This window comes from Tigriopus californicus, chromosome 4, assembly GCF_007210705.1.
Source record: "Tigriopus californicus strain San Diego chromosome 4, Tcal_SD_v2.1, whole genome shotgun sequence".
Taxonomy (NCBI): Eukaryota; Metazoa; Arthropoda; class Copepoda; order Harpacticoida; family Harpacticidae; genus Tigriopus; species Tigriopus californicus.
Genome location: NC_081443.1, coordinates 8,853,485 through 8,867,493, shown reverse-complemented (window position 1 = coordinate 8,867,493; position 14,009 = coordinate 8,853,485). Strand labels below are relative to the sequence as shown.

Below are 14,009 nucleotides of genomic sequence, written 5' to 3'. Positions count from 1 at the left end.
ATGGTGAGTGATTTGGGTAAGAAATTATTCTTGTTTCGGAAAGAAAAACAGAAAATAATCAGAGTGAAGATGATCATAATAATAATAATATTGTACGTGAGGGAGGGGTCACATTTATATTCAATGGGACAATGAACTTCAAGGTTAATTGGAGTCTTCCGACGAGCTAGACACCATGGCCTTTGAAACAATCTTCTTCTTTTTGAGTCCTTTGTCGCCATCGTCTTCCCCACCGGAGGTAGGTTCCTTCTTCTTTCGAGAACGACCTCGCTCTTGATCACCTCCTCCTTCTTTGGACCTTTTCTTGCGTTTTTCTCCGCTTCGCTCCTTCTTCTCCCGTTTCCTCTCTTGTTTGTGCTTGCGTCGTTCTTCCTTGGTGGGTCGGTTTCCTCCAGCCTCATCATCCGAATCCGAAATGATATCCGCCGCATCGTCTCTGCGTCTTTTGGGTGCACCAGCTGAAATTAGATAAAAAAGAAGAAATGATAAACCATCGTTTTAGGTCCATCACATCTAAACTCACATCTCTTGACGGGGTCGGGCATGTCTTCGATGATGGTAGCGCCTTTCATCTTTTCCTTGTATTCATTTCTGGCCTTGGCCAACTCCTCAAGTTTAGCCTTGCGCTCTTCCTCCAAACGTTTCTGCTCTGTAAGCTGCTTCTCTTGAAACTTTTCCCGTTCTTCCTGCTGCTTCTTCCGGAGGGTGCGTTCCTCCTCGTCGATTTTTCGGGCTCTGGCTACATGATACTGAGCCTGAGAGAGCAGATCCTGGCATTGGCGAGCTTCAATCGCCGCTCGGGCTAAGTCGTATTTCATTCGGTCGCCCTCAACGGCCAAGTATTGGAAGTACTTGTGAGAAAGACCTAATTCATGAACTGCTTGAAGAACCTCCTCCAATGTGGATTTCTCGTCACGTAGGAGTTGGTTGGCTAGCTTTTGGAGGATCAGAGCGATATTATAGAGAATGACCGTGTCATGAGGAGCAATACGTCTGGCTTTGAGCAGGGTCATTTTGGCCTCTTTCAACTGGCCGTTCCTGGCGTAGGCACGAGCTAGGTAAAGCAGGACGTCCACACTGTGGTATTTGAAGAACTTCTTGAGGGCGTTTTCGTACATTTGGATGGCAGCTACGTACTGATGTTGCTCAACGTAGATATGGGCAATATTTAACCACACATCACAAAAGTCCGCCGTTGCCTCACGAACTTCGGCAAAGATCACACGAGCTTCGTTCACGTAACCTTTATGAGCCAGCACGGCTCCGATGCCATTCGCTGCCCAAATATTTTTAGGATCATTCCTCAAGACCTGTTTGTACATAGCCAGAGCTCGCTCTTGGTACTTCTTTTCCTTCTCTTTGTCCTTGGTGGGCTGATGGAGAGTCTGCAACCAAATATTACCCAAGGCGATATGCGAATAGGCGTCGTTATTGGTAGAGGGCTGATTTAGGATGCGTTCAAATTTTTTCTGTCCCGGTCCCCATTCCATCTTGGTCAAGTGAAGGTTGCCAATCAAAGACCACGCATCTGGATGTTCATTACTGATCTGTAAGGCATCCTTGAACTTATCACTGGCCTCGTAGATTTGCCCTCGGTCTCTCAACATGCAACCGAGTCGCAGGTAGCAATCGATGTAGTTGGGACACTCCATCAAAATGTCCTTGTACAGCCGCTCGGCCTTGTCATGTTGGCACAGGGCTTCATACACTCGACCTAGATTGTACCGTATGCTGATGGTGATCTGTTTGTAGTAAGTGTCTTCGCCCCCTTCGTCGTCCTGCTGCTCTTTTTGACAATGCTCGAGCGCGGTTTCAAAGCACGTACACGCTTCTTTCATGTTACCCAAACGGAACTGAAGGGATCCCACGTTGTTCAGAATTTCCGGCGGGATGTCGGTTTTAACGTTGTCTCTCAGGATCTTCGTCGCAGTTTTGTAGGCCGCCAACGAGGCATGTTGGTCACTTTGCTCAAAGATTTGGGCCAATTCGATCCAAGCCTCCACATCATCGGGAAACTGATCGGTGACTTTCTTCAAATGATTGCGCGCTATTTGCCTCTTCTCTTCGTTATCCGAATTGGCATACAAAGAGCCAAGAATTTTCATGGTCTCGTAGTTGTTCGGCTGAGCCTTCAGGACCTTTTCAAAACACTGGGCCGCATTCTCATTATCACCACGGTAGATGTACATTTGACCTAAGCCGTAATGGGGCAACACAAAATTGGACGACGCGAACTGCGTAGCTTGATAATAATACTGAAAGGCTTGGCCGTAGTCATTTTGAACATGAAAGGCCCGCGCTAATTGGTAGCAACTCTCAGCCCTCATGGCCTCGTTTTCGGTGTTGTGGAAGGCGTGTAAGGCCAAATGTTGCACTTTACTATAGTCTTTCTTGAAAAAGAAATGGTTGGCCAAATGGTTCAACACCATAGGATTAGTGGCATCGATGGTGTAGGCCTTACTCAGTTTCTTCACTCCTTCTTGAATAGCATCCTTTTTCTGCGTATTCAGATCGAGGATGGCCAAACCCACCAAGGCTCCCACGCACGATGCATCCAGTTCCAAAGCCCGTCCAAAGGCCGCTCGGGCCTTTTTCTCGTTTCCCAATTTCCAATAGCAATGACCCATGCCCAACCGAACATTGGCCGGACATTGAGGATTCGTTCGCAGAGCCTTTTTATAAAATGCCAATGCAGTTTTGAACTCTTTCTTGTTAAAGTGGATGCAAGCCTTGCCCAGGAGCGACGGAATATTGGATTGATTCTCTTGATTAAGCACGAAGTCGAATTGAGCATTGGCTTGCTCCATCTTATCACCCTCATACAAGCAAAAGAAGGCTCGACCCAACAAATGCTTGGTGTTATACATGATAATCTTGTCCGCCGTGGTATACAAGAGCGTGGCCTTGGTGAATAATTCCCGTTTCTTCTCTTGTTTCTTCTCAGCATTGGCTTTTTGAACGTAGTAAGCCGCCAAAGTGTCCAGTTGCCACATCTGATCCTCTTCAGACTTGTAATCGAGATTAGCATCCCGATGCGAAGTCTCCAGGATTTGAACGAACTCATCTTCACGTCGTTGTCGGTAATATTCCACGGCTAACTTGACCCACGTGTGAAGAGGGGCCTTTTCGGCACTCAGGATATTGACCACCTCGTCGGCTTGAGGCAGGTCGTCGAAAGAAATCTCGATCACCTCGGCATCAGAACCGAGCAAGGGAATCTCGACGGAGCCGGTGGACGCTCCGTGGGCCTCCGAACCACTCATTGTTCCAGATAGATTAAGAGACGTTGAAGAAGGAATGTACAGACAGGGGCGACCTTGTTCAATGAAAGACAAACACAAACTAAGGCGTCGGTCAGCTGATATTCGAAAAATAATGCGTCAGCTGATGGATTTGGTGCGAGGGTGACTACTAATAGGTTGACACGTAGATTGGTGTGAATGGGTTTGCCATTGATATCTCATGAAGATGAACGAAATTATAGTGGCTGTGTCAAGTTTGAGTAGTTTGCTATTTCTTGATTTCATTTTGAGAAAAGTTTTCTGGGTCCTTGTATGTCAATATTATTTCCTGAATAATTGGTCCCGGGCAAGCAGTACTGATCAGGGTGGCGAAACTTGAATTAAGGGCTAATGGAAAAAAGGCCCTCAAATCCAGCAATGGATGACCGGGTTCTTGTAGTCAGTGACATAAAATTATTCTATTAAACGTGTGGTCAATAGTGTTGCCGTGTGATCTTTGAGAACGTTTCACTACATTTCCTATGCTTGACACAATTCACAAACCGGTATTTACTCGACTTCTATTTGGTAGTACTTGTAGGGACAAGCAAGCATCATACATTACTCAGTCATTGGCATATGTGTGCAAGTTGCACATTCGACCAGTACTAATTCCCCAGTCTCATTTATCTATAAATCAGCTGCTCACTTTCTTAGCCATTTTATTCATTGTACGGTGGGGCTTGTACGTTATAAAAGAACCATCCCCCTCAAATTGGCTGACGGAAACCTGTCTGAGAGTCAAAGACAATGGGTCGTCTGTAATTTACACAGGTGATATTTTCCCGTCTTATCCAACAGCACGTCAACTGCCGCCTGCTTTCACCGGTTTGTCAAGCTTGTTGGTGGTTGGTCCATGTGTCAATCATTCCCTCCTCATCGTGGTGGTTCTAGAAGTACCTAACAAACTACTGCCAATGATTCTAACTACTTGAGGCAATATGGCATTTGTCTGTTCGGAAACAGTGATCACCAGTCATTTGCACTTACAAGAAGACATCGAACAAAATGGTTACCAACCCTTGCCGGGATCCTCAATTGCCGGATCAGAAAGTGACGTTCCGGAAATTGAGGTGGTTCCATCGGAGGCTCTCTTCAGCCGAGCTTGGTTGGAAGCTCGACCGCGGATTAAAGTGACTTTGGGTGTGGTCTTGGCCTTGTTGTCGGGACTTATATTCACTTTCAATGGGTCCGTCATGAAAGGTTATGGCATTGATCCAGTGGATTTTTTGGCCGTTCGAGGAGCCGTCCAATTTGGGGTTCTGTATTTGGTCTGTCGAGCACGTGGGATTCACTTATGGTCGGACGAAATTGGGACCAAGACCAAGTTGATGATGATATTGCAAGGCATTATGGGAGGCATAGGCGTTATCACCGGTTTGATGAGCATCATGATGATTCCATTGGGGGATGCCCTCACCTTCATCTTCTCCAGTCCCGTATTCACTTGCATCTGTAGCCGGATCTTCCTCAAGCATCGCTTGGGACTCTGGAAATTGGTATTCATTGGATCTCTTGTTGTTGGAATTGTTTTTGTCATTCAGCCTCCAGTCTTGTTTCCCGAACCCGATATTCCCCCACATCTCTTTCATGACAAACGTGATGGAGATCAAGGCAAACGTGACGGAGATCATGACGATCCAGACGTCGTTGTTCATGACCTTTATTATTACATGGGAGCCCTGCTGGCCGTGTCCGGAGCCATAATTTGCAGCTTTAACAATGTCTGTGTCAGTGGAACATTGAAGCACATCAACTCAATGGTTCTGGTGGGATACGTGGGTGCGGCCAGCTTCGTCATTTCAATAATGTGTACCAGCTTTGATAAGAAACAGCGGATTTTCTCCACACAAATCGTCGACATTGCTGCCTGGGAATGGGCACTCATTATCGGCATGTCCATTCTCGGCATCTTTGCCTACTTCAGCGTTACCAAAGCCCTCCAGTTGATTGACCCCACAGTGGTTAGTGTCCTCAGATCCACAGAAATCCTCTTAGGCTTCTTCATTCAAGTGGTGTTCATGCATCAACTGCCCGATGCTTTTGCCATTGTGGGAGCTTCCATCGTGTTCCTATCTATTATCATGATTGCCCTCGAGGCCAATATCGTCAGACGACTACCTCAATACGTTCAAGAATGGCTCTAAAAGAGACCTATGATATTCTTGCCTTAAACAGATCTGAAAGCACTCTCTGCTTTTTCAACCATCGTCCCAAACTTTGGGAATGGATGTGTACAAAATTAGCTTACTCACCCCTTTTCCAGACAATACCATGTGATATTACTTGGAACCAATATCAATGCACACTCATGAAAGCCTCAGTGAAATATATTGGAACTTGAATTCTTGCGTATTTATTTTTTTCCTTATTCGCTTCCTTATCTAGAAATATTAAATCAGACATACCTTAATCTCATAACTTGAAATCTTCAATATAAATTGTTCGGGTTGTTAATGTTTGGTTCATCTATTTCCCCGGATTTCAAACTGTTGTTGATTGTGACCCAAATCTGATAGCCTGGAAGAATCGCAACCCATTATGTATGCCCAGATAGGCAACACGTCAAAAAAGAATCCAATCGAACACAGGAAAACCGGGTTTTGAAGTGATTTTCGAAGTAGAATGAATGATCGGTCTCGACTCAGACTTTGAAAACCCAGGATCTATTTGATACCAGTATCAAGAAGAGAATTCCAAATAAATCAATTGAATTAATTGACAATGAAACTAAAAGTAGGTATATCTATGCCATCGTCACATGAGTGAATGGTGACCCAGAAGTGGTAAATTATTCAAAGCTAAAATTACCTTAATTGCATTTCAATTAATTGGGCACTTGAACAAGGCTTGCAATGCAAGATCTTTGGTACATTGTCATAAATCTATATTTTAATGAATACATTGCTTCTTAAATCATTCCAGTTGAAAGCTTTCAGATTTGCCTCACAATTTGCCCTGTGCAAACCACTTGACTTGAATAATTAGGTGTACTTTTCAGTGTGTTTTAAACGTTTATAAACCACACCAAAAGATATTTCAGTTGAAGTAAGTTGTTTCTTTTGGTTTCACAAGTGTCATAATAAATCATAGTGTGATAATGTCAAACTGATATTAATTTTTGTATCTAGATTCCTCTTGTTTGAATACCTGCCAATGAATATCTAACATACATAAATATTCACCTCCTTTTGGGTACAGCTGACCCCAAAAATAAGGCAAAAATAACTTTACGTAATAGAAAATGTTGGTTCAAATATCACCTTCGGGCTAAAATGAAAGGTTTAGAAGTTGACAAAAAAGAAAGAAACTCATAACAGCCCTATTGTCTGAATGAAAATCACTCGCATTGTTTTTTTTTTATTCATTCAAAAATCCAAAGCATGCTCCTCAAACCAGGTTTGAAGGAAAGAATGTGGATGAATGAGAACAGTTCAAAACTTGAAAGCACTTTTTTCTAAATGAGTTGTTATTCCACTGGTTTGAGAGGTTGGATATATTGATAATGCATCTTCAAAAGGGAGCATCAAGCTCAAATGAGCGAAAGGAAACCTGTCCAGGATTGGGCGCAAGTAACTTTAAATATTTTGTAATTTACAGCTGAGATCCCTTTGTCTTACGAAAGAGTGCTTTTAAGCTGCTGGCTGCTTGCCAGTTTTGCGGAGATTTGGCCGTTGGTTGGTGCCTGTGTCAATCATCCGCTCATCACAGTCTGAATAAGGTGCACGAAACTTACCCTCCCTCTTCAAAGCCACTGCGTAAACTAAGATGTCTTTGGTGTGTTCAGAAGCCGTGCTCACTACTCATCTTCATTTTCAAGAAGACATTGAACACAATGGTTACTTATCCTTGCCGGGTTCGTCGATTGCCGGATCGGAAACCGAAACCTCAGAGATTGAGGAAGTTCCAGTGCATTCATTGTTCAGTCGTGGTTGGTTTGAAATCCATCCTAGGTTCAAAGTCGCCATTGGAATGATATTGGCCTTAATTTCTGGGCTTGTCTTCACCTTCAATGGATCAGTGATGAAGTATTATGGAATTGATCCGGTGGAGGTTCTCGCAGTTCGAGGAGCGGTCCAATTTTGGTTCATGTTCATGCTGTGCAAAGCACGTGGCATTCCGTTATGGTCAGACGAAGTTCGAAACAAAACCAAGGGGTTGATGTTACTTCAAGGCTTAATGGGTGGGGTTATGGTCATCATGAGTTTGATTAGCATCATGATGATTCCTTTAGGTGATGCTCTCACCTTCATCTTCTCCAGCCCTGTGTTCACCTGCATCTGTAGTCGCATCTTCCTGAAACATCGCTTGGGGCTTTGGAAAGTGATCTTTATAGGATTACTCATTCTGGGAATCACCTTCGTTGTCCAACCTCCATTTATCTTCCCTGACACCGAATCTAACCCCAACGAAGTGTCTCTAAAAGGCGAATGGAACGATGATGATCCTGATATCGTGGTCCATGACTTTCATTATTACTTGGGAGCTTTGTTAGCCGTGTTAGCTGCGGTGATTGCCAGCTTCAATAGTGTTTGTGTTAGTGGAACCCTGAAACACATTGATTCCATGGTCCTTGTGAGTTATGTGGGAGCTTCCAGCTTTATGATCGCGGTGTTATGCACCATCTTTGACTTGAAGCAGCGTATCTTCTCCGTCGAAATTGTGGACATTGCTGCTTGGGAATGGGGACTCATTTTTGGCATGGCCATTCTCGGCATCTTTGCCTATTTCAGTATTACCAAAGCTCTTCAGTTGATTGACCCCACTGTGGTGAGTGTCCTCAGATCAACGGAGATCCTCTTGGGCTTCTTCGTTCAAGTGATAGTAATGAACCAAATTCCAAATAGCTTTTCCATTGCGGGAGCTTCCATCGTGTTCCTATCCATCATAATGATTGCCATGGAGGGCAATATCGTCAGAAGATTACCCCTACGTATTCGCGGTTGGTTTTGAGTGAAGTGCTATTGGAATCAAGCAATTTGTAATGATTTTGCATATTCTATAAGACAACGGAAGTCTAAAAAAATGGTCTCACTAGTTGATAAATGCTGGAATCTAATGTCAATTAAGCCTCTGATATCTCAATGTGTATTCATGTCTTGAAAATAAAAAGTGCAAAAGATAGACATATCTTGTATCAATAAACGCATTTCTGCCCTGCTTTGATGTTTGAGCTAAAATACACTCCTAGTTTACTCAATATAAGAGCATTTGGTGTCCAGTAAATCGTTTTGAAGTGGTGTCAAAAGTTCAGAGAATTTGATCCTTGCTGACGATGTTTACAAACTATTGCCAGCCGTGTTTGTTCGCCGAATTGATTTCAGTCATCCTTAAAACGCAATATTTTCATTGCATATCAGGGTGGGACATCAAGCAACTTGTTATTTTGTTATTTTCCCTCTGAGCGAGCAACATTTCGCCACAATAATTATAAATCACAAGTGGGCATTGCTAGTCATCCAGTAAACTCGTCCTAGTCCATCGAAATAGTACGAGTTGAAATAAAGTTTGGAAAAAACACAAAAAGAAGAGAAAGTATTTGTGCTACACATTTTCTTGTGTGCCAACATATTTGCTCACATACTCTTTTAGGTTTGTGTGCTCTTCTATTATTGGGTAGGCAAATTTAGTGTGTCACTTAATAATTCAGTGTTTTGTCATTTTGTTCATTGGTGTATGACATAGAAGCAGGGAAGGCAATTTTGTGAATAAAACTGACTTGGACAAAGAATTTAAAATTGAACAAAGAACTCAAAAGTGTTCAAAAGTGTCCAAAAGTGGACAAAAGTTGGCACTTGGTGATCAAAAGTAAACGCAAGCTGCCTGAAATTGGGTAGACAAGAAATAAATTTAGATCACAGAAATATTTTTCATAAGCTTTATCTTAACCAAGGATTGAAATACGCTAATTAGGAAATGCAACCCTTTTAAAGATCATACACATTAAGTAAAAATTAAACTTCGCAAAAAGTATACAATTCACTTCACTAATGGTTTTAATCTTAGCAAATATACAATGCTTTGTGTTTTGAGAGTTTTCATGAATTATTTAGAAAACCTTTAGCACTGCAGAGTTGAGCAGATATTTTTCATTTACACTAGTGTAATAAAAATGTTTTCTGAATGTGAGGAAAAAAATGCATCCCAACAATATTTTTTGATAAGCTTTTTATCAAAATGAAGCATTTTTGCTGGCTTTTTACATCAAACACTTCATTAAAATCCAATAATCTTACTTAATAACATTCAAAGCATCTTGATAATGAAATATAATTGTGAAATGTGAAAAAAATCATTTTTATACCCAAGCAATTGGGGAAGGGAATCAATACTTTGCCCTTGCTAGTTTTAAAAAGCAGTCAAGACTAAAAACAACAATATACTTGCAAAGTTCAGTTTTATACATAATAAGGATATAGTATTGAGCTATCCCAGTTTCAAAACCCTTTTTGCCAACTGTATTGAGAGGAGTCAGGCTGTCAAGAAATTGTCCTCTACAAGTTCTTATTTTGTATGTTTGAAGTACATGACAAAGGCTTTAAGACCTTACATTGCTTTTGGCACCCCAAATGAGCTTTGTTTTCAAACAAAAAATCACTTCAATTTGCTTTTGCTTATAGCTTTGGAGTGTTAAAGTTTTGTATTTTTAGACATTTTAGGACAGGGGTGGACAAAAATCTGCCCACCATGATGGGAAGGGCATTCTCCCTAAACAGAGAGCATATCCAGACAGAATCAATGAAACCTTAATGGTACTCTGGTATTATGATATTTGATATAATGGCGTAATACCCGACAGATGAGAGCTGAAACATGAGTTCTTAAAACTGACATAAAGTCATAAAATTAAATTGAAACAAGATTTTTCAATTATTTGCTCTTAGTCATTTAGGATAATGAAATAAGATACTATGACTAGAAACTGAATGAATGGAGCCAATTTGGTCAATATTTCAGAATGTGGCATGACATTTAATTGTGTTTTGGTTGAACTCACGATGCATGAAATTCCAAAGTACCTTGAAATGACTAAAGTTATTTGTCTTTAAGGTGATTTGTACAAACAATCAAGCCCTACTTGCCTCTCTTGTTTTTCAGCTCCTTTGTTGTGCAATTTGCTTCCCTCAAATACTTACAGGTAATATGTAGGCAATGATCCTTGATCAAGATTTGAGTCAGACTTTGCCCCAATTTCTAAATAACCGATTAATTATTCAAGGGCCAGTCAAGATATATCAGTTCTTTTTATTATTAATTGCTAAGGATTCAATTCCCAGTAATGGTAAGGAGGGTCGCAAAAACATGAAAGAAAACTGTGATTCTGATAATCATAGACAGAACTAAACTTTCACAGGTAGGAATTGCATGCACGGAGCCCGCCTATGGTTAAAAGCCATCAAAGCAGTGTAGGTACTTGTGGCTGTCTTTTGACGCCGGCAAATCTGACTTGGAGAAGAAAAAGAGAGAGAGAGAGGGAGAGAGGGAATAAAGGTTCAAGGAAGGCATGCTTGCTGTTAGGCAACGAGGCTCTGAAACATCACATGATTACGAAATGTTCCGATTTCAAAACCTGTTTCAACTGAAGCGTTGATAACCCAACCATTATTTTCGTTCAGCTAACTTGAACTTCAGTGAGTACCCAAAGACGAGAATGACCTCAAATGAAGTGTTAATCACCGATTGCGAAGAGCCTCCGGAACGTCATGGCTACACGCCCATTCCATCGAGTGATCCCGCTCCCGAGGACGAACAACAAACATCCCTAAGCCGGGTCAGTCTCTGGCTAGAGCAACACCCCACATTCAAACATGCCTTGGGCCTTTCTTTGGCCCTCGTCTCCGGATTGATCTTCACCACCAGTAGCTTCCTGATCAAATTCTTCAATGTGGATTCAGTGGAGGCCGTCACTGTGCGTTCAGTATTACAAACCCTGGTTATGGCCTCGGTGGTCAAGTTGAATGGATTCAAGTTCTGGCCCAATGAGCCCCATGTTACCAATGGAGTCCGAGCTTGGCTTGTGGTTCAAGGTCTCTTGGGAGGAATCATGGTCATGTCAGGATTTGTCTCCTTAACCCTTATACCTCTGGGCGATGCCCTCACGTTGTTCTTCTCCAGTCCCGTATTCACGTCCATCTTCAGCCATATTGTATTGGGCAACCGTCTCAAGCTCTGGAAGTCCTTCTTCATTACCCTCCTCATTTGCGGCGTGATTTTTGTTGTGCGGCCGCCCATGATTTTCCCCCCTTCCCAAACGTTTCATTCGCGACGTCGCCGCAATGCGCACGAAATCACTCAACCTCACGATTCCACTTATTATTTGGGAGCCGGTTTAGCCTTGATGGGATCCATTCTTGCCGGGGTTTACAGCGTCGTTATTAGCGGGCCCCTTCGCGATATCAAAGCATCGGTCTCTATATTCTACGTGGGATTGATGACCTTTTTTATTGCCATCTTTGGTACGGAATTGGACGATAAACAGAGGATATTTTCACCGCACATTGGAGAGATTACTTTGGCAGAGTGGGGTGCGTTGTTTTTGATTGCAGCATTGGGGGTGGCTGCCTACTTTTGTGTGACATCGTCCCTCCAATTAATCGAACCGACTATTGTGAGTGTGTTGCGGGCTTTGGAAATAGTGTTTGGATTTGTGATTCAGACCTTCATCATGGGTCATCAGCCTTCTGAACTGAGTGCATTTGGAGCGGCCTTGGTTCTCATTTCAGTGATTATGATCTCGTTAGAAAGGCCCATTGTCAGATTGGTGCCCGTGTCAGTGCGACGCTGGTTGTAGCACGATGAAGCACAATAAAAACACATGTCAAGATTAAACCGTTTAAACGCTTTTTTTGTCTGCATAGGCTGGAGCATAAATCTTGGCCTAATTAAATCGTTTCGGGCCGTATTTCAGAGATCAGCTCTGCGGACACTCTTGGGTGATTTGCCAACACCCACCTGGATCTCGATGGACAAAAACGTGTGCTTCAGAATAGAGGCTCTGGTCATATTTCAAAGTCGATTATTTATCTCACTTAAAAGTGTATCTAATTAACATAATTGGATGGCTCCTCCCAACTGTCTGATCAATATCGGAGTTCACCTTGTGATCCGCGGGGTACATTTTACGAGGGGCATGCAAGTAGCTAGTGCAGCCCAATGGTGAACAGAAATGGATCTGTTGTAGAATAGTGTCACATTCCAATTAATCTAGTCATCCTTGTGGTCTTTATTGTGGTCTTTACAAAAGGGGTTCTTTTCCGAAGCAAGCGATATTTTTCCTGCCAAGAAGAATGCTAGTTTAATCTTAAGATTCTAGACACTGGACTTTGGACGACCGATCACTTGGTTGGCTAAATATTGCCATAAACCCAATTTGGGATCTACGCCAAGGAAACTATCCACTGTACTCTTTAGCCAACTTAGTGGTCGGTTGTTCGACATCCACCTAAGTCTAGATATCCTTGTTTACATACTCATGAGCGAAAATGCATAAGATATGCCATTAACCTCTTAATATTAGAGGTTTATGGATACTTTGTCCCAAGGAGTCCAGAAGTAATCATCAAGTATTTTGCAAAGCTTTATTGCAGCAAGTATTTTCCCTATGTTTGGACTACTAGATATGAGGCATGAGGGAAAGAGATTACTACAAATAAGTGTGAGTGCATTCGAGCAATTGAATAAAACAAATGATCAATTCAAGAAAATAAAAATCAAGAGGTAGTGGCAATGACTAGGCAACCAATAGTCTCCAAAATGACAGTTTTTATTTCATTTTGTCACTCAACCAGTAACACCACCTCTAAGTTCTCACACTGTGAGTTATCTTATTTTGCTCACATATTTTATTAGCAACCAAAGGTAAGGTAAAAGCCCCACCCATACCCTAAAAATGAGGTATGCTCGGTTGATGATAAAGTTTCTTAAATTTCCCCATCGATGAGCCACCAAATCATGTGCTTGTCAACGTCATTGGTCAATAGCATGTTGAAGGGCATGCTTGGAGTTTGTCTGGTTTCATATGATCTACCATTCCTTCTCCAACTATCTTTGAATTTGTTCAATAACGGATGAAGTGAAAGATTGAGAGTTTTTTATTTCAAGACTAACCTTAAATTTTCGACCTTCATAGCGAAAACATTTGGCATATCCGACAAGACAAGGTCCAACCAATCCTCCGAAATTAACGGCACTCACCTATAAAACCGTTGCAGTTACTGTATATCCTTAAAAAAACCTGGACAGATAAACAAGTGCTCCCGCTCAAATACTGACGAATCACGGCTAAGGGCAAATAAACAATTGCATTTATAATTCAGAGACAATCTCAAAGTAAAAATTAGATTGATGAGTTGTGATAAAGCATTAGCATTTAGTGTTATGTTACTGATTGCGCCATTAAGAACTGATTAGAAATACGTTGCCAAAAGATCCGACATTTTATTTAAACTTTCGGCTACCGCTACTCCTTTTTGCTTTCCAAGTCCAAAGATATTGGGTAAATATTGTCTACAATGTAATGTCTCGTTACCGTATTCATATGCAGTTTCATTTACTTTGATAGATGACCCAAGCTCTTGGGGCTTGATATTAAGTTGGACCTACCACTGAATCCATTCCAAGATACAATGTACCATGGACTTGTTACCTTTTTAAGTGACCAATCCCTTCGACCCAAAAAAGAACATGGCCTAAGATTTTGATAGATGGATCCAAGAATTTGAATTATTC

The 14,009-nt window shown here is 41.9% G+C and overlaps 4 protein-coding genes across 4 annotated transcripts; 3 read left to right on the top strand and 1 right to left on the bottom strand.

Moving 5' to 3' along the window:
- Positions 1-70: 70 nt before the first annotated feature.
- Positions 71-3,356, bottom strand: LOC131879506 (RNA polymerase-associated protein CTR9 homolog). The gene is made up of 2 exons (XM_059225857.1): positions 524-3,356; positions 71-458 (listed from the first exon to the last, which is right to left on the bottom strand). The coding sequence occupies exons 1-2, from the start codon at positions 3,261-3,263 to the stop codon at positions 145-147; spliced, it is 3,054 nt and encodes a 1,017-aa protein (XP_059081840.1). The 5' UTR covers positions 3,264-3,356; the 3' UTR covers positions 71-144.
- An 866-nt stretch (positions 3,357-4,222) lies between these two features.
- On the top strand, positions 4,223-5,428 carry LOC131879598 (solute carrier family 35 member G1-like). Its single transcript, XM_059225957.1, has one exon. The coding sequence runs from the start codon at positions 4,223-4,225 to the stop codon at positions 5,426-5,428; it is 1,206 nt and encodes a 401-aa protein (XP_059081940.1).
- Positions 5,429-7,049: 1,621 nt separating this feature from the next.
- Positions 7,050-8,234, top strand: LOC131879597 (solute carrier family 35 member G1-like). The gene has a single exon (XM_059225956.1). The coding sequence runs from the start codon at positions 7,050-7,052 to the stop codon at positions 8,232-8,234; it is 1,185 nt and encodes a 394-aa protein (XP_059081939.1).
- Positions 8,235-10,736: 2,502 nt separating this feature from the next.
- On the top strand, positions 10,737-12,110 carry LOC131879511 (solute carrier family 35 member G1-like). Its single transcript, XM_059225862.1, has one exon. The coding sequence runs from the start codon at positions 10,933-10,935 to the stop codon at positions 12,070-12,072; it is 1,140 nt and encodes a 379-aa protein (XP_059081845.1). The 5' UTR covers positions 10,737-10,932; the 3' UTR covers positions 12,073-12,110.
- Positions 12,111-14,009: the final 1,899 nt, after the last annotated feature.

Excerpts from the sequence above, each read along its gene's own strand:
- LOC131879597 (XM_059225956.1), top strand. The coding sequence starts at position 7,050 with ATGTCTTTGGTGTGTTCAGAAGCCGTGCTCACTACTCATCTTCATTTT.
- LOC131879506 (XM_059225857.1), bottom strand. The coding sequence starts at position 3,263 with ATGAGTGGTTCGGAGGCCCACGGAGCGTCCACCGGCTCCGTCGAGATT. Across the intron at positions 459-523 it reads GCCCGACCCCGTCAAGAGAT|CTGGTGCACCCAAAAGACGC; the intron begins GTGAGTTTAGAT and ends ATCTAATTTCAG.
- LOC131879511 (XM_059225862.1), top strand. The coding sequence starts at position 10,933 with ATGACCTCAAATGAAGTGTTAATCACCGATTGCGAAGAGCCTCCGGAA.
- LOC131879598 (XM_059225957.1), top strand. The coding sequence starts at position 4,223 with ATGGCATTTGTCTGTTCGGAAACAGTGATCACCAGTCATTTGCACTTA.